Source organism: Motacilla alba, chromosome 20, assembly GCF_015832195.1.
Source record: "Motacilla alba alba isolate MOTALB_02 chromosome 20, Motacilla_alba_V1.0_pri, whole genome shotgun sequence".
Taxonomy (NCBI): domain Eukaryota; kingdom Metazoa; phylum Chordata; class Aves; order Passeriformes; family Motacillidae; genus Motacilla; species Motacilla alba.
The window spans coordinates 3,475,734-3,503,695 of NC_052035.1; the positions used below are offsets into that span (position 1 = coordinate 3,475,734).

The 27,962-nt window shown below is 55.8% G+C and overlaps 1 protein-coding gene across 4 annotated transcripts; it reads right to left on the reverse strand.

The window, feature by feature from the left end:
* Positions 1-151: 151 nt before the first annotated feature.
* On the reverse strand, positions 152-27,962 carry MYH7B (myosin heavy chain 7B). 4 transcript variants are annotated; one of them, XM_038158579.1, is made up of 43 exons: positions 27,843-27,962; positions 26,959-27,113; positions 26,125-26,228; positions 24,327-24,470; positions 24,090-24,246; positions 23,962-23,989; positions 22,966-23,062; positions 22,083-22,106; positions 20,319-20,411; positions 19,536-19,599; positions 19,338-19,436; positions 18,270-18,373; positions 17,291-17,429; positions 16,102-16,220; positions 15,204-15,353; positions 14,702-14,872; positions 13,842-14,021; positions 13,625-13,757; positions 13,104-13,180; positions 11,451-11,538; positions 11,061-11,178; positions 10,408-10,531; positions 9,909-10,045; positions 9,260-9,515; positions 8,509-8,751; positions 7,957-8,133; positions 7,463-7,608; positions 6,843-6,933; positions 5,887-6,276; positions 5,375-5,501; positions 4,951-5,069; positions 4,554-4,750; positions 3,634-3,983; positions 3,020-3,144; positions 2,641-2,756; positions 2,323-2,515; positions 2,043-2,246; positions 1,816-1,941; positions 1,534-1,704; positions 1,149-1,253; positions 754-849; positions 465-602; positions 152-262 (listed from the first exon to the last, which is right to left on the reverse strand). In XM_038158579.1, exons 2-43 carry the CDS (start codon positions 27,053-27,055, stop codon positions 257-259), a joined length of 5,823 nt encoding a protein of 1,940 aa, XP_038014507.1. In that variant the 5' UTR covers positions 27,056-27,113; positions 27,843-27,962; the 3' UTR covers positions 152-256. The 4 variants fall into 4 exon arrangements, with proteins under 4 accessions (XP_038014507.1, XP_038014508.1, XP_038014509.1 ...); XM_038158580.1 differs by lacking the exons at positions 26,125-26,228; positions 26,959-27,113; positions 27,843-27,962 and adding an exon at positions 25,762-26,102; XM_038158581.1 differs by lacking the exons at positions 22,083-22,106; positions 22,966-23,062; positions 24,327-24,470; ... (1 more) ...; positions 26,959-27,113; positions 27,843-27,962 and having other exon boundaries at positions 24,090-24,199.

Below are 27,962 nucleotides of genomic sequence, written 5' to 3' on the forward strand. Positions count from 1 at the left end.
GCTCTTTTCCCAAAACCCATCCCAAGCCAGGGCCATAGAGCTGAGAGAGAGAGGACTGAGCTTGTCTCCTGCCTGTGTCTCCCTGTGAGGATGCTCTCCAAGACACCAGGGGCAGAGGCCAAGGTTACCCTGTGACACACAACACAGCCAGTCCTGGCAGATCTACGTTTATTCATGCAGTGCAAAGCTGACAGCGACTGTTGCAGCTGCTTGCCTCCAACCTACAGCAGCAGCTGGGACAGGGCAGGGCAGGCTCCTAATGCTGGAAAAAATCCCCAAAGGGCTGTGGTGAGAGGGGGGATCCAGAGGCAGGGAGCACCCTGCCACCCTTCAGCCCCAGCAGCAGCGGGAGGTGAGGCAGCAGTGCCACAGGCAGGTGTGACCGTGGCTGTGGTCACTCCCCTGGCTGCAGGGCTGGCAGGAGCTGTGCCCACCTCGCCACGCTCCCACCCAGGGGTGCCCACCTTGGAGATGACCGCGTCCCTGGTGCGGGCGCGCAGTTTGTTGACCTGGGTCTCGGCGATGTCGGCGCGTTCCTCGGCGTCGTCCAGCTCGTGCTGCACCTTGCGGTACTTCACCAGGTTGGAGTTGGCCTGCTGCTCCTGGGGAGGGAGAGAGGAGGGGAGGGTGCACGGGGCATAGGGGACAGCTCTGAGGTCCCCACATTGCTGTCGTGGCCCCTGGCAGCCATGGCAGGCAGTGCCAGGGAGGGACAGCCCTGTCCCCTGTCCCAGAGCAGTGATGGGCACTTACTGCCTCCTCAAACTGGCGCTTGTAGCTCTTGACCTTGCTCTGCAGCTTGTCAATCAGGTCCTGCATCCGAGCCAGGTTCTTCCGGTCTTCCTCAGCCTGCAAGAGCCCCAGCTCCCTTAGCCAGACCCCAGCACCACCTTTATCAGAGTCCCAGAGGTGCCAGGTCACAAACACAGCACTGCTGGGAAATGGGCAGAAGGACCCAGAGCAGGGAGAGGATGTTGTGACAGGGAGAAGCTTGTGCAGCTCTGTGTTATTGCCCACACAGAGCCCAGAAGCAGCCCAAGCTGGGCTGGGTTTTGTGGATGGGTTCGTGGGTAACATGAGGCCGAGCAAAGAGAAGCGTGCCAGGTGCTGCTGGACCAGGGCTGGACCTGGGTCCAGAGCTGCTGTACCTGGTAGCTCAGCTCCTTGATCCTGCGCTCGTACTTGCGAATGCCCTTCTGGGCTTCTGCCATCTTCTTCTGCTCCACATCCAGCTCTCCCTCCAGCTCCCGCACCTGCAGGGGGCACAGACTGGCTCAGCACTTGGCTCCCGAGCACCAGTGCCAGCCCAGCTAAAGCCAAGCCACTTTCCCAGATCAGAAAAGCCACAGCAGAGGCTAAAACCATCCTGAGCAGGGCCCAGCCTGGCAGGGCCTTGGGGAGTGTCCCCTGGCCCCCCAGAGCCACCTCCTGTCCTCATAAGGATGGGGCAGAGTCTGGTGCCACAGGGAGCGGGGTAGCCCCAGGAGTTGGCCCCTGAAGAACACAGCCAGGGATCTGCCCCTACTGTCTCACCCTGGCCTCCAGCTTCTGGATCTGCTTCTTGCCCCCCTTGAGAGCAATCTGCTCTGCCTCGTCCAGGCGCATCTGCAGGTCCTTGATGGTCTGCTCCATGTTCTTCTTCATGCGCTCCAGGTGTGCGCTCGTGTCCTGCTCCTTCTTCAGCTCCTCTGCCATCATGGCAGCCTGCGAGGCCAAGAGGAGGGGGACATCACCTCAAGGCCAGGCAGCCCTGCCAGACCGGGGCTCAGTGTTGATGTTGTGAGACCCACGCAGCAGTCCCCACCACTGTCTCACATCTGTGATGGCCTTCTTTGCCTTCTCCTCGGCGTTGCGACACTCCTGCACCGCATCCTCCACCTCGCTGCTCAGCTGGGACACATCTGCCTCCAGCTTCTTCTTCTGGTTGATCAGACCCATGTTCTGCACACAGAGCAGGTTCAGCGTGACCAGGTCACTCATCAGGGCTGGACAGACTCCTGGCTTTCCCACCAGTGCCGACACAGGACTTGGCAGTGCCTCACCTGGGAGTGCAGCAGGGTGACCCTCTCGGTGGTCTCCAGCAGCTCCTGCTCTGCCAGCTTCCTGCTCCTCTCGGCCTGCTCCAGCGCCGCCCGCAGCTCCTCCACCTCTGCCAGCAGCAGGTTGTTGCGGCGCTCCAGGGCACCCGCCTGCTCCTTCAGGTCGTCGTTGTGGCGCTGGGTGTCATCCAGCTCGATCTGCAGGTCCTGTGGGGCAGCGGGGGGTCAGTGGGGACAGCAGGAGCCGGGCTGGCAGCAGGGATGGCACCGAGTCTGTCCCAACCTTGATCTGGGCCTGGAGCTGGCGGCCCAGCTTCTGGAACTCGGCAGCCTGGCGATTGGCGTGGTTCAGCTGGATCTCCATCTCGTTCAGGTCCCCCTCCATCTTCTTCCTCAGCCGCACGGCCTCGTTCTTGGCCCGGGCCTCCGCGTCGAGCGAGGCCTGCATGGAGTCCACGGCGCGCTGGTGGTTGCGCCTGCAGGAGAGGCCAGCATCAGCCACGGCCCCTGGGGACGCCCAGCCTGGGGCAGCCCTGCCAGGGCCACGGTGCCAGCTCTGCCCCTACAGTGACGTCCCAGCCTGTCCCCTCACCCCACACACCTCAGGGTCTCAAACTCCTCGTCCTTCTCAGCCAGCTTCCTGTCCATCTCAGCCTTGATCTGGTTCAGCTCCAGCTGGATGCGCAGGGTCTTGCTCTCCTCGTGCTCCAGGGCTCCCTAGAGACAGCTCAGCCATGGGAAGGGGGCTCCTCCTGGCCACCCATCCCACCCTGGCTTTGTCCCCCAGCCCATTTGCCATGGGGGTCAAAGCAGGTGGAGCCACCCCAGGGCCTGCAGTGGCTGCAGGACCCTGATGAACGGGATTCCCAGGGGTCACAGCCTGGCTTAGGACTGTCACCCCCCCAGCAGCATACAACCAGAGCTGCAGGGTGGGCCAGTGGCTCCTGGGGGCAGCAGGAACATATGAGAAACAGGCTCACCTCAGCCTCCTCCAGAGCTGCCTGGATATCACTCTTCTCACTCTCCAGCACTTTCTTCACCTTCTCCAGCTCATGGATGGTTTTGCCGCCCAGACTGATCTGGTCAGTCAAATCAGCAATTTCCTCTGCCAGGGACAGAAAGAGTTTGGTCAGGAAGGAGTTTGTGGGACCAGCCCTGTGCAAGTGATGTCCCCACTGCCCTGCCCAGGCTCAGCTGATGTCCCTCAGACCCTCAAAGAGCAGCCAAGGCTGTGCTTGGGAACATTTCTGCAGTCTGGGAGAGAGCATAGAAGAGGCATTAAGGACCTGGGGAGACCTGTTTGTCCAACAGCAACACCCCCAAGGCAGCGTCATGGCAATTGGCAGCACCTTTTGGGAATAGGAGCCTTCTGGGGACAGGAGCCAAGTGGCTCTGCCAGTCCTCCCAGAGTGTGCCCAGCATGAGGGCAGGACACACGCGGACATCCCAGCAGGGCTGCTGCATCCCTCCAGTGGATGGGCTGAGCAGCAAGACCTCTCCTGGCCAACAAGGGACCCAATCCCACGTGTCTGAGGACAGGGCAGGAGCAGGAGCCTGGGCAGAGCCCCAGGAGAGTGCCTGAGCCCAGTCCTACCCTGCAGGTTCTTGTTCTCCCTCTTAAGGGTCTCCAGGTTGTCCAGGGACTCCTCGTAGGCGTTCTTGAGCTTGAAGAGCTCCGTGCTCAGGCTGCGCGACTCCTTCTGCGACGCCTCCAGCTCCACCTGGGTCTCCTCGTACTTCTGCTTCCACTCGGCCAGGATCCTGTCGAAGTTGCGCTGCTTCTTGTCCAGGGCGGCGCAGGCCGAGTTGGCGCGCTCCAGGTCCACCGAGAGGTCCTCGATCTCGGTCTGCAGACGGTGCTTGGTCTTCTCCAGCGAGGAGCACTTGGCGTGGGCGGCCTCCACGGCCTCCTCTGCCTCCTGCAGCCGGGTGGCCAACTTCTTCCTGCCCATGGCACCGGGGTGAGCGCTCCCTGCCCCGGGGCCATCCCCCCCTCAGAGCCTCTTCACAGAGAAATGCAAGCCACAACTTCCCAAAGATATTCTGAGATTCATATTCTCTGAACCTCAGAGAAAAGAAACACTATTCTTATCTCATTTGCTGTGCCTGTGTTGTTCACAAGTAGAATTGTGAAAGATTGTTTACCTGAAGAGAATTAGTAATTAGGTTCTAGTGTAAGTGTTTTAATTCACTGGCCAATTAAATCCATGTGTGTGTGTGTGTCAGAACTGTCAGCTGACAGTCACGAGATGCTGTGCAGTAAAACAGAGTTGAGTACTTACAGACTCAGTTTAGATGTAATGTAATGTAATATAGAATAATATAGTATAATGGAGTCATAAATTAACCTTCTTAAAACATAGAGTCAAATGCATAATTTTCTCTTCCCTCATCAGGGGCACCCTAATTTTACAACAGGCAGGAGCGTGCTGTGTCACCCCAGGTCTGGGAGAGCCCCACTGCTGAACAGAAAGTCGCCACCTACAAAGCACCAACTTGTGCCATGGGACTTACTTGGCTTCCTCCAGCTCCTCAGTCCTCTGGATGGCATCAGTCTCGTACTTGGTTCTCCACTGGGCCACCTCGGCATTGCCTTTGGACAAGTTCCTCTGGAGCTCGCTCTTGGCCTCCACCTCCTCCTCGTACTGCTCCCGCAGCAGGTCACAGTCGTGCCGGGAGGCTTGCAGGGCATGGGCCAGGGCATTCTTGCTCTGAGGAAGAGAGAGCAGCAGCTGACTCCAGGTCCAGGACACAGGCCATGGCACCAGGACTGGGAGCAGCAGCAGGGAACTTCAGTTCTTCCCAGGTGAAGAGCTGCCCTGTGTGCAGGGTATGTCCCTCCTCCGCAGTCCAAGGGTCTGGGGCACTGCCACAGTGTCACTCAGAGACCAGCCATGCCCTGAAACCGCACCTTGGTCTCTTCCTCCAGCTGTCTCTTGAGCTCCTCAATGCTCTGTGTGAACGAGACCTTGCCACGGCTCAGCTGGTTGATGAAGGACTCCTTCTCCTCCAGCAGCCGGGTAAGCTCCCCTGGGTTCAAACACAGCCAAAACAGCTACTTCAGGCTGCAGGGCTGCAGGGCTGCAATCTGCACTAGCCCACATTCCCCCGAGCCTGTGGCCTCCAGCTGTCCCCCCACCAGGGCAAGCTGAGCAGAGGTGCTACCAGTTAAAGGCAAAGGATGACAGCGGGGAATCCCTCCTGAGGCACAGCTAGCTTTTCCCTCCACGGGAGGAGGAGGAGAGCCTGCCTGGCTGAACCCCGCTCTCCAGCCAGACACACAGGGCCAGAGCAGTCCTGAGGCAGCCGGGTGCCCCTGGTTTGTGCCCACGCACCGTTCTCGGTCTGCAGCCGGCCCCGCTGGGCGTTCACGTCCGTCAGCTGTCGCTGCAGCTCGTCCACTTTGGCCTTGGCCTCGTTCAGCTGGTCCTCGTAGGTGCGGCACAGCTTCTCAGCGTTGGCCTGCAGGCACCAAGCACAGCCTGGCTGAGCTCAGCTCTGCACAGAGCAGGTCTCCCACCCTGGCATACCCTGCCCTGCTTGGTGGATCCTATGGGAACACAAGGCAGAGAGCAGGAGCCCGCCAGAGCTTGCTGCCAAGCTAACAGTGGCTCTCTGCAGTCAAGCTTCCCAGGAAATGACTTCCCAGAGCCTCCAGACTTGACTAGGACAAGTAAAGCATCCTGTAGTGACATAGGGACAAGCTACGGGTCAAACAGGGACTGGCCATGGCAAAGAGCTCTTTGAGACACGACCCCATGGACATGGCCGTGCTGCTCACGCTGCACTCAGCTGCACTGATGCCCACAGGAGAGACCAACCAGCCCCGTGGAGAACCAGGACCCACCTTGTTCTTGGTGATGTACTCAACATTGGAGGAGAGGTCATCAATCTCCATCTTCATCTCACTCTTCTCCTTCTCCAGCTTCTGCTTGACGCGCTGCAGGCTGTCGATGCGCTCGCCCAGCTCGGCCACGCTGTCCGCGTGCTTCTTGCGCAGGGCGGCCGCCGTGGCCTCGTGCTGCAGCGTGGCCTCCTCCAGGTCCCGCCGCAGCTTCAGGAACTCCGCCTCCCTCTTCTTGTTGAGTTCCAGCTGCGTGGCCGTGCTGCCGCCCGCCTCCTCCAGCCGCTCGCTCAGCTCCTCCAGCTCCCGCGACACCTCGGCCCGCTGCTTCTCCACCTTGGCCCTGGCGGCTCGCTCGGCCTCCAGCTCCTCCTCCAGCTCCTCCACGCGTGCCTGCGCACACAGAAAAGGGCAGATGCTCCAAGCTCTGGGTGAAGCTCCAGCATCTCTGCTCTCCACAGCGGAGCGGCATCTCTGATGATGATGGGAGGCAAAAAGCCACCAGTCTTGGGCTGTTTTGGGAGGCAGGTGCTCCTTGGTAGCATGTTCGGAGCTCCTGCTCTCCTCTGTCCCTGCCAGCAGGATCCAGCTGCTATTAGCTTCTTTTCATGGGAACTTTAATGATTGTGGGAACCTGTCTCTGATAGAAAGAAGCCCAGGGTCCTAGATTTGGATTTTCAGAGTTTGGTTACTGGATTAAAGGTTTTATTTTGGACTGAGAACTACATCCTGGAAGCTGTTCCTCAGGCTGGTGACAGTGTTCACCTCAATAGCTCATTCTTTAATTTTCAACCCACCACATTTTGGCAGAGGGCTTGGCTCCTGTTAGCCATGCCAGCTTTTTCCAAGGATATGCCCCTATGCTCAGAGAGGGACTGGCTCAGGCAGATTCCCCTGCACATCACATCTAATGGAAGTTTTGGACTCCCAGGATGTAAGAACACTTCTTCTCACCATACCTGGACCTCCTTGATCTTCTTCTGCAGCTGAGCTTCCATCACTTGCCCATCTTCAATCCTTGAGTTCAGCTGACTCATCTCAAAGTCTTTCCTGTACAGACAAAAAGACAGAGCTCTGATCAGACACTGTCCTGACAGGTCCTTCTGGCTCCTAAATTTCCCTGTACTCTTACACCCAGGCCAGAGGATGAACAAACCCACAATGGAAAGGGACTGCAGGGATAAGCAGCAGCTCATGGAAGGCTCACAGGAAGGGCTCAAGTAGCCAAACTGGCAGACAACTGGCTCTGAGGGTTTCCCTCCAAGGTCCCAAGGTGTTCTCCAGTTCCCCAGTGAGAATGGGACATGACTGAAGTCTGTACTTGCAGCTGAGGCCCCAGCAGTGTGTTGGATCCTGCCAGCAGGTCCCTCCTCTCCAGCCCCACGGACAAAGGAAGGTCTGTGAGCCCGGGTCTATGAGCCTGTCACAAGCTCCTCAGCCTCTCTGCAAAGTGCCCAGGAAAACCAAGCCCTCACAGTGCCTGGACTGGTCACACAGCAGTGCCCAGAGCCCTGGCCTAGCCGTCCCTGCAGAGACCACACATCTGGATTCAGAGCCCAGGCACGTGTCACACACTCACTTCTTGAGCTTCTCATCCAGCTGCTGTTTGTCATTCTCCAGATCCATTACAGACTCTTGTGACAGCTTCAGGTCTCCTTCAAGCTTCCTCTTTGCTCTCTCCAGGTCCATGCGGACCTTCTTTTCTTGCTCAAGAGAGCTTTCCAGCTGGAGAACCAAGGGAGGTGGGGTAGGGAGGGAAAGGACATTCTGTAGCCCCACCCTCACCCATGTCCACTGCTGTGGGAACTTCACCAATCCCCTGGGGGCCAGAGGTGTCTCCCAGCTGGTCTCCAGTCCCACTCCTTCAGCCCAGGACTGCTCTCCATAAGGTGCTCTATACCACCTCTTGTTTCAGGGGTAGTTTGTCAATGGGATTATTCATCAACTGGCCATATTAAAGGGGGATCTGGTAACAATTCCACACTCCAGATCCCACTCAGGGACAGCCTTTGGGCTCTCCTGGAGATGTGACTCAAACCTCTCTTTCTTTATTCTCACTGGCCTGTGACTCACATCATCCACTTGCTGCTCCAGTTTGACCTTGGCTTTGGTCAGCGTGTTGACCTTGTCTTCCTCAGCTTGCAGGTCATCCAGGGCCTGCTGGTGGGCCTCTTGCAGGGCTTTCTTCTCCTTCGTCAGCTTGGCAATGATCTCATCCAGACCAGCCATCTCCTCAATCAGGTTTTTAACCTGCATCAGTGAGGACAAAAGTAGGCCTCTCAGAGGGAGGGGATGCAAAGCTACTCCAGCAGCCTGACCCTTGAACGGCAGGAGTCCATCCATGGCAACAGCAGCTCTGCTCCCCACCAGCAGCCAGCCCCTCTCCCCTTGGCCAGGCTGGCCCCACCAGGTGGGTTTTCCATGCCTCAGATCACTTGCCACAGCACAGAACCATTTGCCCACAGCCCTCTGAGCAATGAGGCAGGACACAGAGGGTTTTTTCCTCTCACACTCCCCTTCTCCCTCTGCCCTGCCCCAGTTTCCCCACACCAGCAACCTTACCCCAGATATTTCTCTGGTGTCCCCACAGGCACTGAGGCTGGACCCTGCAGGGGGGTTGGTTACCTTGTTCTCCGTGGCGTGTTTCTCCTTCTCCACCTTGGCCAGCGTGATCTCCAGGTCATCAATGTCCTTCTTCAGCTCTGCACACTCATCCTCCAGCTTGCGTTTCTTGGCAGTGAGCTCCGAGCTCATCTCCTCCTCATCCTCCACGCGCTCCATCAGCTCCTTCACCTTGGCCTCCAGCTGGATCTTGGACTTGATGAGCAGGTCGCAGCGTTCCTCTGCATCTGCCAGGTTGTCCTGCTCCTGGGAGAGGCACAGAGAGCAGGGCTCCCCCTCTGCCCCAGGACTCTGCTCTCAGCCCTGCTGTCCTGGCCGTCTCCTTGTGGAAGGGGCAGAGCAAACCCAAGGTGCTCAGGTGGACAAAAAGTACAGCTCCAGTCACTGCCTGTCATCAAGGTTCAACCACTCACACTAACCAGGGCCAAAGAGCAGCTCAATCTTTCCAGAGGGAGGACATGCTGGGATGGAAAACAGCACAAAATTTGGCAAGCAAACATTGCCATCCCCTCCCCCTCCCCTGCGAGGAAAGCACCCTTCCTAGAGCCAGGGGATCACAAATCCCTGTGACAGCCCCAGGATGTGATGGTACTTCAGGACTGCAGTCTTAGGTTGTGTTTCACACAGATTGTGACAATGAGGGAGCTTCAGAACTGCAAGAGGCTGAAACAGGGTTCTAGGATATTGTGCTCCTTCTTCTACCCATGGACCCTGCAGTGTCTTAACATCCCCAGAGAGAGGGTGAGGCACTCACTGCCTGCAGCTGGAGAGCCAGGTCATTCTTCTCCTGGATCATGGAGACTTGTTTCTCTTCCAGCTCCTTCCTCTTAGCCTCAGACTTCTCCAGAGCCTCCTTCAGCTTCTGGAATTCCTCCTTCAGGTTGGACATTTCCTTCTCAGTCTGAGCAGACTTGAGTAAAGGCTTGATCTTGAAGAACAGCTTCATCCAGGACCAGTTCTTGACAGCGTTGAAGGCGCGGATGTTCCACTGGATGGTGTAGAGGGCTTCCCTGGGGGAATACAAGCACAGCATCATCAGGGGTGGACATTCCCCATGTCCCATCCTGGCTTCTGCAGGCCTGGGTACAGCTCCATTCTCCACCAGCTGGACAAATGGCAGAATGGTGAATGGATGGGACATTGTCTGCACGCTGCACTGGCCCTGCTGGATGGGTGGGGTGGCCTGGATCAGCTCTCTTCACTCTGCCTCCCTCTGAATCTTCCAATGGAAACCAGAGGCTCCCCACACCTAGATCCTCCTCTGGCCATGCCAGACCTCTTCCAGGTTTGCCTCCATCCCCAGGACCAATCACTGCCAGACAAACCCCACAGGTCAAACCCACGGACACGTGCAGAAGAGACAAGGAGACACAAAGTTCTGCCTTTTGCCCTCACAGCTCTACCTCCTGCTGATGATCTTCTGATACTCCACACGCATGAGGTACCCACGGATCCTGGCCTGGAGCATTGTCAGGACCTTGGCCAGACGTTCATCTCGCATCTCCTCCAGCAAGCCCAGCAAACCAGCCTTGAAAAACACCTGTGGGCAAGAGAGTGGAGTCACCAGCAGGACAGAGGGCTCAGGGGTAACACAGCCTGCCAAGGAAACATGGAGGTGCACCCACACATGGACAGGAACCAGACCTGCCCTGAGCACATCATGCTCCCCAGCAGGGACAAGATGATGTTTGGGTGGGACAAGGTCAGGCAGCAGTGACCTGCTCAGAGCTGCTCTTTCTCTTCCCAGACTGCACCTTCCTCTGCGCTCCTGAGTGCCTTCGAGGGCCACACAGACCCTGCAGAGTGCAGGGCTACAGCAGGGCTGTGGCCAGGCAGAGACAGGCACGGAGAGCAACAGCAGGGGAAATTTCTCCCTCCCAAGGATCAGCTGCCTGCTCCCACCTTGGTGTGACCAAACTTGTACTGTGCACGGTCCAGTTCCAGGGAACTCAGCAGCTTCTCTGTGGCCTTCCTGCTGTCCACAAACTTGTCTTCGGGAATGGCTGCTGGATTGAGGATACGGTAGCTGCGGGGCAAAGCAGAGGGAGGCCATGCAAGAGGACTGCAGCACCAGCATCAGCCCAGAGCCCCAGGCATGCCAGTGCCCACTGCAGCCATGGGGCTGCACCACAGCTGTGTGTGAACCAACTGCTCCAGGGCACAGGACTGCAGGCACCAGGGAACCCTGGCAGATTTTACTCCCTGAACATCAGGGAGACTGTGCCTGGAGGCCACTGCCTGGACTAGGCAGCAGGGATGGGACCCTTAGGTGAGAACCCTAAGGATCCATCCCAAGGGCAGGGAGAAATCTGAGCCAGGATCAGAGAGGCCTGAGCCTTGCCACCTTCCCCCTGCACCTCAAACACCCAGATCCCATCCCAAACTCTCCATGTCTGGCACTCCAGAGCCAGCAGCAGAGCTATCCCAAACTGGACAGGCACTGGGGGCACGTGGGGGCTCAGACCAGCTCTGCACAAGCTGGGGAGCTGGTCAGAGCCAGGACAAGTCTGTCTGCCCTCAAAACACCTGCTGGGTGAGGAAGAAGAGGGGCTCACCGCTGCTTGAAGTCTGCGTAGAGGATCCTGTTGGGGAAGCCCTTGCGGCAGATGCGGATCCCTTCCAGGACCCCGTTACAGCGCAGCTGGTGCAGCACCAGGAAGGAATCCATGGCTCCTGTGGAGCAGGACACACATGGAGCACGTGCTCAGCCCAAGAAGACAGAGGAGATGGAGCTGCAGCCCAGGCCTGAACCCGTGGCTTGAGAGCCTGGCAAAGCTCATTCTCCCCAGCAGAGGAGATTGACCTGGGGCACAGAAGTTTCAACACTGAGATGGGGTCAGGCCTCAGTGGCAGCACGAAGAGGGTTGGGGAGGGGGTGGGTGCAAGAATCCCTGCCAGTTCCCAGATGTGGCTGTCCCCAGGGCACTGCCTCAGCTGTCCCATACCTGGGGTCTTTGTCTCGTTGGGGATGATGCAGCGGACGAAGTGGGGCTGGGTGGAGCGCAGGTTGGTCATCAGCTTGTTGAGATTCTCCTGCAGGGCAGACATGGAGTGAGGGGACAGCTCTGCTTCCCTGCAACGCTTCTCCTTCTCTCCAGCTCCTTTCCTCCACAGGCAGGGAGGGAGCAGACCCTGAGAGCCCCTTATGGCAGGAGAAAGGGAATTTCCTCCTGCCATCCTGGCAGTGGGCGTCCCCACCTGGGGCAGGGTCAGTGCCTCCTGCCAGGGTGGGAGACTGTCCCCATGGCAGAGGGGGCTGGGCTGGCAGACAGGCCAGATGGCACTGGCAGGTTTGGCTGTGCTACAGAAGTTTGCAGTGCCAGATGCTTCCCAAGTATTTGTAGGCAAAGTTTTGCTGCAGGGGAGAGCCAGGGACACGGGACAGAGCATATTCCTGGTACAGAGCTCTGTGCTCAGCACCTGCAGTTCCAGTGCTGGTGTCCACACTGCCTGCAGACGGAGAATGTTACGATATGCAGGATTTCCCGGCACCTCCACAGTGCTTCACCCCCTATGGCTGTGAAAGAGGGCCCTGCTGTGCCAGACTGCACTTCCATTTCTCTCCAAGGCAACTCTACCCTTGATCTTCCCAGCTGCCTTCCCTGCTTGTACAGGCTCAGCCTGTCCAGGACCAGCTCAGGGAAGAGAACACATTCCCAGAGCTCCACTTCACCATGGGGCAACTCCTCACCACAGGCACCTTTCCCCAAGGCCTGTGACTTGTCTAGAAGGAAGAAAGTCACACTTTTCCCCCGACAGGGGCTCTGCCACAGAGCTGCCTTCTGCAAGCACCTTGGCAAAGAATCACAGAATATCCTGAGCTGGAAGGAACCCACAAGGATCATCCAGTCCAGCTCCTGGCCCTGCACAGACACCCAACAACCCCACCCTATGTCTGGGAGTGTTGTCCAGACTCCTGGAGCTCTGGCAGCCTCAGGGCTGTGACCTTTGCTCTGTCACCACAAGGCTGTCATGGCAGGACACACCCCTCTGTGCTGCCTTCCAGTTAGATGAGCTCTGGATTGGACAAATAACTCCAGTGGTGAGCATGGGATGGAGCTGTGTGACATCCTGAGCTGTAAAATGGGCCAGCTCACCCCCCTGGGCAGGGACCTGCCTGCTCAGAGACCTGCAAGATCCTCCTCCATTGTCTTCTGCCCAAAGGCTGTGCTTCCAGCTGACAGGAATGAGGAGAGAAGTAGCACAGACTTAAAGTGATGTTCATGGAATTAATAATCTAAACATCACTACAAGTCTTAACTGCCTCTCTCCCAGAGGCGGAGGAGCTGCCGCAAGCGTCACGAGGGCAGGAGCAGCACGAGCCCAGCTCCAAGGAAAGGGAGCTCTGCCAGCCTGGAGCCTCGTGTCCTGCCCTGGGAGCACGGGGACAGGGCTGCCACTCTGCCAGGCACAGCCCCCTTGGCCAGGCATGAGAGGGAGTTGGGGGCTTTGGTCTAGTGGTGGTCCCTCAGGAGCTCTCACGGTCCTTCAGGCCCCAAGAGGTGCAAGAAACCAAGAGTCTTGGCAGGGAAGTGTGACTGCCAGTGGGACCCTCAGCACGTTTCCCTCATGGCCCTGGATGAGGGGCTGGCTCTCACCTTGTGCAGCTGTGACACTGTTTGGAAAGAAGCTGCCTTCTTACGTTTCTCCTTGGTCCCTGGCTTGTGAGGTTCCTCTGTTGGGTTGAAATATTGATTACTTACATTAGCAAAACATCTGCCTCCCTTGAAGGACTCAGGGGCACCCCCAAACACCCCTAAAATTCCCACAGCCCCTGCTGTCTCTAAAGCAGAGGTGGTTGTGCCCTGCTGCAAAACAAAGGCACTGACCACCAAAAACACCCAGCAGCCATCTCCCACAGCACCCAGCTCTGGGTGTTGCTCCTCAGCTCCTGGTAGCAAGACACCCCTTCACACTCCCAAAGTCACAGGGCCACCACAACAACCCTAAAACCCCACACAAGCCATTAAACCAGCACCCACCTACTAGGATTTTAGGGATCAATGTGGGTTTTCCCTTTGCCTGGGCTGCCAGGGACAGGGATGCTGCATCAACAGCTGGACACGGAGGAGAGGAGGGGAGAGACTGAGGTAAAAAACGGGGTGAGCGGGATCCTCACCTGAAGCAGAGCCCACATAGTTCTCATAGAGGGAGGCCAGGAGCTTGTTCTGGGATTTCTGGAAGACTGACACCACTGTCTCGTTCAGGGGGTCCTTGTTCTTGTCCAGCCACCCCACGATGTTGTACGGCACCTGTCCCAGGACAGGGAAGGTCAGGCCAGCCCTGTCCCTGCCTGGGGGAGGTGTGGGGGCTGGGAAGAGCTGCCAGGCACGTACCACACCAGCGTAGTGCACCACCTCGAAGTGCGCCTCGTACTTGCGCTTCTTGTCCGGCCGCGGCTTCTGGAAGTTGGGCGACTTCCCGATGTGGTTGTCGTAGAGCTTGGACTTGAAGGTCATGTCAGAGGCCTTGGGGAACATGCACTCCTCTTCCAGGATGGACAGGATTCCCATGGGCTGCAGGGAGAGGGGGAATAAAGAGGACTGAGCTCAGCGTTGCCACGCCCCATCCCAAAGTAGGGATGCTCTGTGCCACTGAGCGTGGGCTTGACTGGGAGATCCCATCCTAATCCAGGTGCAAGACACCGCCCATAGGGCCAAGCTGTCACTGGCATGTTCCAGGCTGCACCTGACCTCCATGTGGGACTGGCCAGGCCTGCAAGACATGGGGGATTTGCCCTGGTCCAACCGATTGTTGAGAAGAAAGGAACCTCTCCAGGATTGCTCCTTTCCAAAAAAAAAATAAAAAGAGTTTCCTTCATGCAATGGTGGAAATATTTTCTACCAGCTGCTCTGAATCGGTGAATGCTCAAGAGGCACTGATGGGCTGCAAGTGGGTAGGAAAAAAGGGGAAGAGATGATTGCTCTCTGGAGGAAAAGGCTGCACCAGGTTCTGTGGCTCCCCAGTGGGTAGAAACAGAATTTCCATGTTTTCGTAAAGTCTAAATTTGTGTGGAAAAAGTCTCAAAGAGGCTGGAGGCTCTGAGCTGTAAGTGTGGGGAAAAAAAAGTTGAGCACTTGCCACTGACCAGGGAGGGAATAATTAAATTTTAGTAGCAGAGCACCTCTCTGTTGCAACCTTTGCAAACAAACCATCCCCCAGCAGTACCATTGCTGTGCCCTGCCTCACAATCTACCTTTTCAATCAGGTCAATGCAGGCCTGCAGGTCCAGGCCAAAGTCAATGAAGACCCATTCGATGCCTTCCTTCTTGTATTCCTCCTGCTCCAGGACAAACATGTGGTGGTTGAAGAACTGTTGCAGTTTCTCGTTGGTGAAGTTGATGCACAGCTGCTCGAAGCTGTTGAACTGCAAGAACAAAGCAAATCTGAGTCAGAAGGAGGAGCTCCAGAAGGGAAGGGATTCACTCTTGTGCTTTGCCTGGGTGTGAAGGGTGATCCCTGCCAGGTTCAGCTGTGTGGCAACCACGGCAGGTAGCCAGCAATCACTAGGGATGTGCCCACAGCAGTGTTAAATCATTCCTTGAGAGCTGCCTGCTTGCTCCAGATACATCAGTTCAGACAAGAGCCCCCTTTCTCATCAAGCACCTCCTTAGAGGAGTTAGGGCTCTCAAACCCCAGGGGACTGGGCTGCCCCTACAACACTCCCTGAACCTGCTGCAGGGGCCTGCAGAACTCACATCAAAGATCTCAAAGCCTGCAATGTCCAGCACCCCGATGAAGAACTGCCTGGCCAGCTTGGTGTCCAGGGTCTTGTTGATGCGGGCCACCAGCCACTTGAACATGCGGTCGTATGTGGCTTTAGCCAGGGCCCCCACGGCGTAGAGCACCTGCCAAGGCAAAGCCCAGAGCACACAGTGAGCTGCTCCCTGCTCCTGCAGGAGCCACAGGCTGAGAAAGAGCTCCTCCTGGCACACAAAGGGTGGACAGACACATCCAAGGAGTTCGTGGTTACAGCACAGGCTCCAAAATTAGTTTTGCATTCCTCACAAGTGTGTTCCTGCCTACCTGGCCTATCTTGCCTCCGAGGTCTTAGGATATAAATTCAGTTTAAAGAGACATTTTCAGAAGCTTTGTGCCTGGCCAGGGCCTACAGCCCACTTTGGATAGGACACCAGCTCCTGAATTGTGCTCAAGGACTGGCTTGCACTATTCAGGCCAGGTCTCAATCCCAGCTGAGTGTGGCTGGAGTCTGACAAGACACAAGTTTGGTGCATTTGAGTCTTCTACAAGATCAACTCAGATGAGCATTTAGATATCCAGAGTTTTCTAATTTTCAGGGCTGAACTCTTCACAGGAGTGTGACTGTCTCTGAAGCAGACCCACAGAACCTGGACCTGCTCTGGCTGGGGTGCAACCCACATTTCAAAGACACTCTTTGAATCTCCAGCCTTGGTTAATGTGCAAAGCTATCAGCCAACTCTGCCACCCATTTTCCCTGCTCCTAAAGCCAAGACCTGTGGATACACCTTCTCCTGCTGCTCTGGAGTCTCCTCCTACACCCAAGACAGTGAACTGAAGCACCAGTGGCACCCCAGTGTGAGCAGGGGACACGTGTCCTGCCGTCCTGTCACTCACCTGCTCCACGTTCTGACCTTTGGTCACGTACTCATTGCCCACTTTCACACGAGGATGGAGCAGCCCCTTGATGAGGTCAGCTGAGCTGATTCCCATGAGATAGGCAGCTTTGTCAGCACCTGGAAAGCAGCACAAAGGCATGAGGAACCTGCAAGGAGGGTCTGGGAAGGGGAAAAGGAACCAAAATAAAAAATTACCTACTCTTATGATGATCAGTGCTAACCACACTGTTTTTTCCACCTCCTCCAGTGCCTATTGTGATTTTCCATCTTGGATAGTCTATGATGCTTTAAAGTTTGAACCTCCTGACTGAGAAGTTACTGTTTGGAGGCCTGCTGCCCCTTATCAGGTGCTTATCAGGTTTTAGCCTTATTGATCTGGGATTCCCTATGCATGTTCCAGTGGAGGTTTGAATTTCCACGCAGGGAATTTGAACTGGCCAGAAGAGAGGTGATTGTCTTTCATAAACTCCTGACAACAGACTGTAGTTAGCAAATCACCCCTGCAGGGAAATCACTGCCATATCAAAACCTTCATTAATTACCAGGTAGCAGCTAAAGCCTGTGTTGCCACTCTTGAGGGACAGAGAACTTTTCCTTCATGAATGTTAATGTGACAAAGACTGATCCAGGTAGTCATTTCTGCTGGATCCCTGCTGAAACCTTCCAAGAACGTGCCAGAGCTCCCCCTTCTCACCCTCCCACGTGCTGGAAAGTCACTCTCTCCCTTCAGGTTTGCTCTGCAGCCTGACTGTTCTTAGATCTGTGCATTGCATTGGATTTTGCTGAGCAACAAACCAGGAAGACTGTTAGGCAGTGATTGTGCCCTACTCTAACAGCTCTTCAGGAGGCTGTGAGCTGAGCAGGTCCTGCTCCCAGCCTGGCTCATCCTCTGTGGATGCCCTGCCTGGAATGCTGTCCAGTGAAGTGCAGGAGCTGAAGAGCAGGAGGACACTGCACAAGATGAAGCCCAGCAGGGGTGTGACACCCTGTGGTGCTGCTGAGACAAGCCTGACACAGATGAGACCACCTTGCAGAGAGACTGTCCCAGATATTCCTGCTCAAGGCCAAGCCCTTGGTGCACTGCAGCAGGGCCTGAGTCAGTGAGGGATCAGGAGATCAGGGTCACACAGACCAGGCAGGGGAGTTATCCCAGCCTGGGCAGGTCTGGAGCACAGAGCCCCACTCACTTTCAGTGCCATCAGCCTCTGCCTGCTCTTCCCGCTGCTTCTGCTTGAATTTCATGTTCCCAAAGTGCATGATGGCCCCCACTATTTTATAGGAGCCGTATTTCTCATCGCTGCTGAAGCCCAGGATGTCCATGGCGTGCTGAGGAGACACAAAGCAGTAGAGATGGAACAAATTCACCACGCTGAGGTGAGGGTTGGTGCTTCTCCCGCTGTCTCCTAAGATACTTTCCCTGTCCTGGGGCTGGGCAGGGTGCCCTCTCTGGTGGGCACCTAACCCAGGAATCCTGCCCCTGGGGTTGGAATGTGGCTCCAGCTCCCACAAGACCCATCTGAAAGCAAAAGAACAAGCCTAGCATCCACAAGGAGGAGGTTCTCCAAGCTGAGGGCTCAGGAGGAGACCTGACTGATCTCTACAGCTCCCTGACAGGAGGGATCAGGGGGGATGAGGCTCTGCTCCCAGGGAACAGGGACAGGATGGGAAGGAACAACCTCAAGCTGTGCCAGGGGAGGTTCAGGTTGGACATCAGGAGGAATTTCCTCCCAGAAAGAGCTGTCAGGCATTGGAAGGGGCTGCCCAGGGCAGTCCCCATCCCTGGAGGTGTCCAAGGAAGGGCTGGAGCACTCAATGCTCTGGGCTGGGTGTCAGGGTGGGGATAAATCACAAGTTGGGCTCTATGGTCTTGGGGGTCTTTCCCAAATTTAAAGATTCTGTGATCTTCTTTTTCATGGGCACTATGGGAAGTGCTCATATGCCTCAGACCCTTCCTGATGCAGGGAATGACTCTCCCTTCCCTGCCTGGATGAGGCTGTTGGTGCAGATCAGTCACCCTGCCCCTTCTTGTAGGCTCACAACAGCCACCAATGAACCAGAGGGAATTCCCAACTGATTTAAAGAGGGACACACAGGAAGCCAGGGCTCATCCCCAGAGCTGCCCAGAGGAAGGCTGTGCCCTCCCCAGGCCCAGGGCTGTGCACATACATCTGTGGCCATCAGCTCCTCGCCGTCATCCAGGTTGTCCACCGTTGTCACCCCCTGGGAGCAGAAGTGGTAGTCGTAGGGGTTGAGGGACAGCAGCAGCATATCTGCAGGGGGGTGACATGCAGAGGGTGAGGCCAGCCTGGCAGGGACATCCCTGGGCAGAGGGACAGCCCTGCACACAGATGGAGCAGGAAGGCTTCCCCAGCCTCACCAGCTGGGGGAGGAACAGCCTCTTCCAGCACAGGACCCACACGTGGGTCCACCTCGTCTGTGCTTGCCTCCTGCTTGCTATCTTGGGATATGGCCTGGCTGCAGACTGATTTAGAAGTGGCCACCATGCCCTTGTGACTGCAGATAAGATTACTGCTCCCTCAGACCTGCCTAATAAGGTGCTGTTCAGCACCAAGCTCAGGAGCCCTCAGCCAAGAGCTGACCACCCCAGGGGCTGTGCCAGCCATCCTTCTGCGTGGGGAAAGGCTTCCTGAGTGTGATGTGGCACCAGGAGGCTGCTCAGAGCACAGAGCTGCCCCAGCACAAACTCAAATCAGGAGGAGCTGTCCTGAATCACATCTACACCAGTGCCCAGAGAGAGGTGGGCAGCTGTGTCCAAGCTCACCTGAAACAGGTCACTTCACTTGCTGAGGAGGCTGCAAAACACTTCCCTCTATCCCAAAATAAGTAAACCTGCAGCCTGCACATGCTGAGGTCAGTGCTGTACCCACCACCCCACGAGGACTCTGCAAGGCAGTTTTGCAAAGCACATTCCCACCTTGCAGACAGACCCTGGGTGACCTCTGCTCCTACCCAGTGGCAGAAAGGGCTTTAGCCTGGCTCCTCAGCCTGTGAGGATAATGGAGACTGGGCTAGATGACTTCTTGAAATCTCTTCCACCCTGAATTCCACCAACCCCATGGTCCTGCACAGCTAGCAAAGCATTCAAGGGCAGAACCTGCACGGTGAGCTGGGTCTGCTCATTCCTGTGGACCCCAAAGCTGACAACAGAGCTCTCTGAGGCTGTTTTCAGGCCATCCTACTCTAAGGGCTGTGCTGCACCTTTGGCTGCCTTACCTTGCAGCTCTGGTTTCTTCCCAGACAGGATCTGGTAGAAGATGTGGTAGCTCCGCTCTTTAGGTTGCTGAAAAATCACTCTGGACTTTTCCAGAAGATCTAGAATGAAGCAGGGCAGAGGGGTCAAGCAGGGCTTGTCCCTCCCCAGAGCTGAGCACAAATGGTGGGATGAACTCCCTCCCCAGGGCAGCTACTCACAGATGTCAATGTCTGCAGAGGCCAATTTCCCTGAGGGGCCAAAGTGGATCCGGATGAACTTGCCCTGAAAACACCCACAGGAGGTAAGTGCTGGGCTTGCCTATAGAGCTACAGCTCTGAACAGCCCCTAGAAACTGAATTAATTTCTCACTTCTTGAGCTTCTGCTCATGCCAGGCAACTCCTGGCCTCTATAAAGGGGTGAAGTTCTCTGCTTTGTAATGTGAAGAAGCTCAAAGAGCATTGCCCAAGGGTTTAAATACCAGGCAGGCAGAGATTTCACTGACAGCAGATAAACCCCTGTCCTCAGATCTATTCTTACCACTGACCACTTCTGCAGGGCCCTGTGACACGGAGCCTGCCTGCAGCCCCTGCTCCGTGCTGGGCTCAGGATGTGTCCCCAGCAGTGCCTCCCTGCCCTCCAGGCACAGCAGCTCTGCTGCCACAGCAGAGCCAGGCTGGGCTCAGCAAAAACGGTGCTGCTTCCTGGAAGGGACACTTGTCTGTCCCAGAGCACTCCAGGCTGGGCTCACTGTCCCTCTCAGCTCTGGCTCCACCAAGGATGTCTCTCCAGCCACAGGCTGTGACACCAGGGCCATTCGTGCTGGCCACCATTTGCTGCGCTGATGCAACCAGAAAAACGTGGCTCTGGCAGTCCAGCCAGATGCAGCAGCTCCATCTCCCTGCCACGTGCCTGTGGCTCCCAGTGCACCAGCCCACAGTGCCACCCACTGCATCCCTGCCACCCCAGCAGCCACAGCTGCCTGTCCCGCTGAGGCACTCACAAAACGCGAGGAGTTGTCGTTTCTTATGGTTTTGGCATTGCCAAAAGCCTCCATGGCTGGGTTAGCCTCGATGATTTGATCCTCGAGGGTGCCCTGGAGAACAAAACCAAAGGGTGTGTCACACAGCCAGAGGGGATCTGTCCCCAAGAGCACGGAGCAGTGCCAGGGGCTGCTTGCTGCCCTCCTCAGCTGTCCGTGGGTCCTGCTGCTCCTGAGGCATCTCCGTGTGCCCAGGCCATGCAGCTCTGTTATCAGCACAGCCGGGGTTGCAGCAGTGCCCTCTGTGGCCTTCTCCCCACCTAAACTGGGGCCCCAGGCTGCTGTCCCCTCTGCACACAGCAGCCCTTACCCCTTTCTTAGGAGCTACACTATGCAAACCAAGAGCAAGCTCGTGTCACAACAGGCTGAATCATTTCAGGCTCTCCGATGTCAGGCATTTCCCCTTCCACAAACAAAGTCTAGGACAGCTCACACCAACAGCACATTGTGAAACAAGGTCCTTACACCAACAAAATGCATTGCAGGGTCCCAGTGTGATGGGAATCACCACAAGTGCCAGCTGGCATGATCTGCTGGGAATACTGGGGCTCTCCTGAGCAAGCCCTAAGATGAATCCTCTCCCAGCCTTGTTTTCCTATGTGTGTTTTCTCTGTTCAAAGATAAAGAGCCAGCCTCTGCCTAATGCAGGTAAAGCAGGACAAGGGTTTGAGGAGAGGAGCAAGAGACTGGTGCGACACCACATGAAGGATGGTGGGGTTTGACACTGCTACAGAGTTTGGTGGCACAAACACCTACAGGACTTTTCATGAGAGCTTTGCCCATACTCTGACACATTACAATCCACAGGGCTTTCCTCGGGTGGAGAACACCAGCTCTGGGCTCTGCCCACCCAGAGCCACCCTCTCTTTCCAATGCTGGAACCACAACTGCTCCCCACCTCTGCAGCTCCAGCTGTGTGAAGGGCAAAAGAGACAGGGAGCAGCTGTGCATCACACAGTTACCAACACACTATCACCTGAGCGTCCCTTGAGCTCTTATCTCTACATTCAGCCTGGCCTGGGCAGCCTCAAGACCCACAGGTCAGCCCCCTCACTCTGTTTGTCCAAGTGGCCACTCCTGTGATGATAAACATCCCCAGCCAAGGGTGTGTGCCAGCTAAAGGCTCAGAGAAACCAAGGATGTGTGACTGAGCCCTTGGGGCGTTGGGAGCCGCAGGGGCTGAACCTTTGCTGGGTTTCCTTGGAGCAAACACCTCAGAAATGGCTCCCAGGCAGGGACATCAGCCGCCAGCAGTGCTGGCACTGCCAGCCCAGGGCTTGGCAGAGGGTGGCAAGTCTGGGCACCAGCAGCACACTGGTCTGCAGCCGGAGCACAGGGCTGCCTGGGGCACAGGGTCTTCTCCTGCCCCTCAGCACCACCACCCCCAGCTGGGCTTTGAGGCTGAGGGGATCTTCAGGGTGTGAAGGCTTCACCTCACCTTTGGAGGAGCCTGCACTACTCCTAGGCAAACACTGGATAGAAATTATTGTTTCTATCCAGAGTAATTATCCCTTGAAGGAGAGGTTGGAATCAGAAAAGCAGAAAGAGATGAAACAGCAAAGCTTCCAGCCGTGGGAAGGAGGGAGATACAAAGCCAAGTGGAGAACTAAACACTGCCCAGGTGCTGCTCCCAGACCTAAGGAGGAGGCCCCACACATCACCCCATCATAGATCTGGGGTGCAGCAGAACTCTGTCCTCAGCATTAAAGAGCCCACAACACTTACCCCAGTTTTAGTGGCAAGAGCTGCCTAGAGAAAGGAGAGAAAATTATCTTTAGAAATCCAGAAAAGCCAGGCAAGAACCACAAGAAGCATGGTCAGAAAAGCAGGGCATGACCATTTAGTGCCAAAAAAAGTCCAAGAGAAAAAAAAAAAAAAAACTCGGAGGATTAAACTTTATAGGAGAGGCCAAAAAGTTGTTAAATAGATTAGCTCAAGAAAATAAAGAAATGCGTCAAAAAGCAAGAACAGTTAAATTCAAACTTGAAGAAGAGGAAAGAAAATAATACTGAAGTATTGCTTGTCTGATACCTAAAGCAGCCAGTTTGCTTCCTCGAGGGGAAAGCAGGCTGGAGCCTCAAAGTATCCAGAAGAAATAAGCAATTGCAAGGGCAGCTCAAAAATAACCAGCACCAAAGAAAAGCAAGATTCAAAACAAGAGCAAGAAAAGCACGAGGTAGAAAAGGGTCAAAATCAACAAAAGGAAGGAAAAAAAAAAAGGAGAAAATGCTGAAAAGCAAGGCTTAAAACAGGCAAGGTGGGAAATGGAAGGTTTACTTCATCCCTTTAATGTTCCATACGAGGATCACTGGGGTGTGAAAGAGGAAGAGAAGAGAAAGAGAGCAACTCAAGTACTTCTTCCAGGCTGCACGGATTGAGCAACCACTTAAAAAAAAAAAAAATTCCATTTCCCTTTGAGCAGAATAATTTCAAGCCTTGCTTGTTCAAAAGTCAGGGAAAAGCCAAGCCCTGGGTGGGTCAGACCAAAACGCAAAAAGTTGGGGAAGAAAAAGTAAGAAGAAAGGGGAAAGCGGGGAAAAAAATTAAAAACCAAAAAAGGAAAGAAAGGAAGAAAACAACAAGAACTTTTTTGAAAAGAAGGTCTTACTAATTTCTTGCCCGGTGTGTCGCCCAAGGCTGCGACAATGGCAAAGTACTGAATGACCCGCTTGGTGTTTACAGTCTTACCAGCACCAGATTCTCCGCTTAGAGTAACAGAAATACACAGGTAAGGGCATGAGGCAAAGAACAGGCACAACCACCCCAGAAAAGCAAAGCCTCGGCGGATGGGGAGGCTGCAGCTCTCCCTCAGCCCCCAGCCCGCGGGGGTCCGTGCCAGTGCTCGGGGCTTGCCCCGGCAGCCACAGCCGGCTCCGGGCTGTCCGTGCGCTCCGCCCGGGCCCGGGCCTGCCCGCGGGGCTGCAGCTGTCCGGGCCCGGCCCTCAGCAGCCCGGCTCTGCCGGGGCGTCCCGGGGATGGCAGCGGCACGGTGCCGGGCTGCAGGGTGCCCGCTGCGGGGGGCTGCGCCCCGCTGAGCTCATGCCTATAGTTAGAGCCGCTGTGCCATTGTAATCCCAGAGCACAAAGAGCCGGGGGCAGCGCGGCCGCCACCGGACACGCGCCAGGCATCGCTCCGCAGCCCCTGCCTTTCCTAATTAGGCCATGGCCGAGGCTAAAAATGTCCGTGGCTCCTGGCAGCGGCGAAGGGTCCTTTAGAGTCCTTTATATAGCCCTTATCTAGATGTCACTTGAAATCAACCTGGCCTCCACCCTCCCACATCACCCTTCTCCCCCGCCGCCGCCCCTCCGGCCACCATCTCCCTGCGGCCTTGGCCTCCATCTCTGCTTCCCCCGGCTCCCGGCCGCTGCCGGCGCTCGGGGCGCCCCACGGCGGCTCCCGCAGCTGTCGGGGTGCGGGGGAGCCCGGCCCGCGCGGGGCTTTGTCACCTGGCACGGTGGCGGGAAGGGTGACAGCTGGCGGCACGGGGAGGGGACACCGCCGGGGGGGCCGCTCTGGGCACAGGGTGCCCATGCAGGGAGCACGGCACGGGGGGGCTCGGCTCGCAGCGGGGCTGCGCCGGGCCGGGGATGGAGGGGCACTTACGTGATGAGCATGGACTGGTTTTCACGGTCTGCAAGAGAAGGAGCCGGCGTTAGGGCAGCGCTGCCCAGCGCGGCCGTGTCCCCGCAGCCCGGGCTGCTCGGGATGGGGTCCCCCAGGGCAGGGCTTACTGCGGAGCATGTCGTTGTAGGCGTTGTCGGCGATGGAGTAGATGTGCGGAGGTGCCTCCGAGCGCCGCTTGCCCTTGTAGGCTGCCACCACGGGCGCCGTGTACACCGGCAGCCACTTGTAGGGGTTGATGGTGACACAGAAGAGCCCCGAGTAGGTCTGCAGGGGGAACACGGGTGGGATGAGGGATGAAGGGGTCCCAATGCCCGCTCCCCACCCCACAGGTGCTGTGGGCTTACGTAGATCATCCAGTGGGAGTAGCGGCGCTTCAGATTGTAGAGCACAGAGGCCTCGTTGAGGTGTGTCAGCATGGCCATGTCCTCAATCATGTCAAACTTGGGGGGGTTCATGGGCTGCACCTCGTCCTCCTTCACCACCCGTGTCTGTCAGAGGAGGGGGACACGTCAGAGGGACCCCAGTCCTCACCGAGCACCCTCTGCCCCAAAACCTGCCAGGTGGAAGGACACCCTGACAGTCCTGTGCTGGGGACAGCCTTGGTCCCTGCGCCTGCTGTCATCCTGGCAGGGCTAGCCAGCGTTCTGGGGGGACAGGCCCGGGGCAGCCCCAACAGCACCCAACCACAAAGCCCAGCTTGTTCCCTCCTCAGGGAGAGAGGCTCTGGCTGAGCCTGAGAGAGGAGTCCAAGTTATTTCCCCCAAATGTGCTTGACACCCCCATCCTGTGCTCGCCTTCCCAGCCTAAAAGCCCCTGCCAGCGCTGTCTTTTGCTCCAAAGACATCCCTGGTTATTTGGGCAAACAGCTGAAGCCTGTACTCCATCACTTAAATCTGGATTTATTTAATCCCACAAGACCAAGCACGGGGCAAATATCACGTTACGTATCTGGCCTGGATGGAGAAGCTGGATTTAGCAAATGGTCTTGTTAATAAAGACTAAATGAAACCTTTCAGAGGTTTATCTTTTTCATGGGTGAAGATGAAGCGCGTGGTGTTAAAAGGCACCAGGTGTTAAAAGCAGGAGGGTACACAGAAGGATAAAGGAGGGCTCTATGTCTTAAAACTTTCTGCGGGAAATGCTTATCCAGGGAAAGCTGATATAGTTTCTGATTTTGTAAATCCATGACAAACCATTAAAAAGATAGTTTCAAGAGGAAACAGCAAATAGGGTTTGGAAATGGCTCCGTTCTCAGAATTGGAAGGTGTTCTAAATAACAGAAGAAACTTCTAGAATTTATAACTCCTCTATGACAAATTTCACTTTGGAGAGGGCAAATCTCTTTACTTGCTTTCCAAAATTCAGACAAAAATATTTTCAAAGCCTTGACAATTTTCAAAGACAATTACATATATCTTTTTTCACATTTAGCAGGCACAAACTGTTTTTAGTACTATTCTGACTAGAGAAGAAATGGAAATAATAAAGTCTGTCATCTACCGCCTGGTGAGGTCCTTGTTCTTTTCCCCAGTTTCATACCAGTGTGCTCTGCAGTGAAGTTGCAGAGTCATGAGACTTCCATAGTGAAGAAAGGAATATTAATTAAGCTCATTTGCAGCTAATTGCACTGGATATTATCTTGACAAATACCAGCTGGTCCTTGCTTGTTTTGCCACGGAAAGCTGGAGCCTCTCGGCCGTCATAGCCTGTCCTCCCAACAGCTCACCCCACTGCAAACCTGGGCTAAAAGGAGCAGGAATTGGCCAGTTGGCCCCTTACCTGTTGCTTCAGGCTCCGGGATGAGCCGGGCACTGGTTCAGCATCACAAAGGGCTGTGCTGGGGGGGTGCTCCCCCATCCAGGAGCTGTGCTGGGCCAGCCCCACCGTGCCCTCGGTGTGTCCCGCAGGACACCCACAGGGCTGTGACAGCAGCCCCTCGGTGGGAGATGCTGAACTGGTGCCACTCTTGGCAAGGAACTGGCCTACGTGTGCTGACAGTGCCGTGTGTGTCCCCCCGGGGCGCGACTGATCAGCGGGACAGGGTTATCAGCAAGAGCTCACGGCTTCAGACGTGATCCTGTCACACGTATCCCCCTCCACACACACTTGCTCTCCCTTGGAAAAGGAAAGGTATTTGCTTACTTCCTTATCTTTGGTTTCCACAGTGACTTTGCCACCAGAGCTTTCTTTTATTTCCACTTCGATATAGGCTTCTTTCTCATCTGGGATCCAAGCTCGCTTCTTTCCTGGAGGAGACATGGGGAAAGGAAAGGAAAGGAAAGGAAAGGAAAGGAAAGGAAAGGAAAGGAAAGGAAAGGAAAGGAAAGGAAAGGAAAGGAAAGGGAGACACAATACAGGTTGTAATGTGGGAGACCACATGAAACTGTCAACTGAAAGCCACATAAATGCATTTTGATAATGTGGAAGGACAGTGGTTATTCCTTCCTATGTTCTTGGTCATAGCAGCTGGTATTTCTTTGCCTTCTTCATGTCTGGAAGCTTTTTACTTTGATGGGGTCAGCTTCTAGCCTGACAGAAATCTGCTGCCTCATGTGTGCCTGCACTCAGACCGTCATGAGAAGAGACAGTGTGAGGAAGCAAAACTCTTCTGCCAAACTGCAAGGAGCAAGTTGGGCCCTGGATCCTGAGCGTGGCAAGCCATGGAAGAGCAGGGTGGCTGGGACAGAGAGGACACCTCCAAAATGAAAGAGTGGCTTTGACACCAGTCCCCCAGCCCTCCTTTCCCTCAGGGTCGGGGAGATGAAGGATCACCTCCACCCACACCTCAGCAAACCACAGGAAAGTCAAAAACCTGCTTTTCTCACTTGTGAGAACTTCTCACCCTCCAGGGTGCTGGGGGAGCTCTGCAGTGCCTGTGATGCCTTGAGGAACAGCACAGGGAGAAGGGCAGGAGGACTCCTGAGAGAGCCAGGGCACAGGGGCAGGCTCGGGGACTCGGCAGCCCAGGGCTCTTACCATCGAATGGGATGGTCTGAAGCTTCAGCTGCTCCGTGTAGCTTTTCCGGAGGTACGGAGCAGCCTCCCCAAACTCGCTCATGTCCAGCAGAGACATCTTGTCCGTCTGAGGGAGACTTGGCAGCAGCAAAGGAAGAGTGAAAGACACCTCAGCGCTGAAAGGAGGGAAGGATGAGAGGTCAGTGCATGGGGAAAGCGCCCGCCGCTGGATTGGGAACCACGAGTGGCACGGTCACCAAACTAGCTTTTGATTTTAGGGAGTGAGAGAAGACAGCGACAACAATGCTAGCTGATAAAAATTATATTAATGAGAAAATTACTGATACTTTCCCTTCTGATGCTGTCATCCCCGCACTGGAAGTCCCAGCTGGGTGAGCCGGAATCACTTTGTTATCCAAATCCACATTCCCGCTTTAGGTGAGATTGTCAATAACACCCCTTTCCTTGATAAGCTCTGCTAAAACCTATCCCAGCTCTTCAGACCCGCTGGAGCCCTGGTGCCCTGCACAAAGACCCAGGGCTGCTCTGCCGAGCGATACTGCAGCAAGATGAAATCAAGTCTGGGTGTAATATCCCTGGGAAGACCCTTCTAGAAGGCTGGTGTGGCAGCTGCTTGGAAAAGCACTTTTATGACTGTGCTTCCTAATATCCATCTAATGCAACGCCACCCTGCAGAGCTCTGGAACGCCGCTGCCATCACGGATGGAGCCACAACTTGGCAAAACACACAGTCCTCAGCAAAAATGCTCATGATCCAGGTCTGTCCCACCCTCCCCTGTGCCAGCAGAGCCAGCCCCTGTCCTCTGGGATCAGCCACCCTGCAGGGGTGAAGCGGGTTAGTACAGGGGACACGCGTGCACACAGACATGCTCTGTATTACTGACCTTGGTGCTAGGACTGAGTGGCTCTGTGCATGCTGCAAAGCCCCTTTTTATTGTGTCTGTCAAGGTCAGAGTGGGAAAAGATATGTCAGAAATTCCCATGTGTCATGTCCACACAGCTCC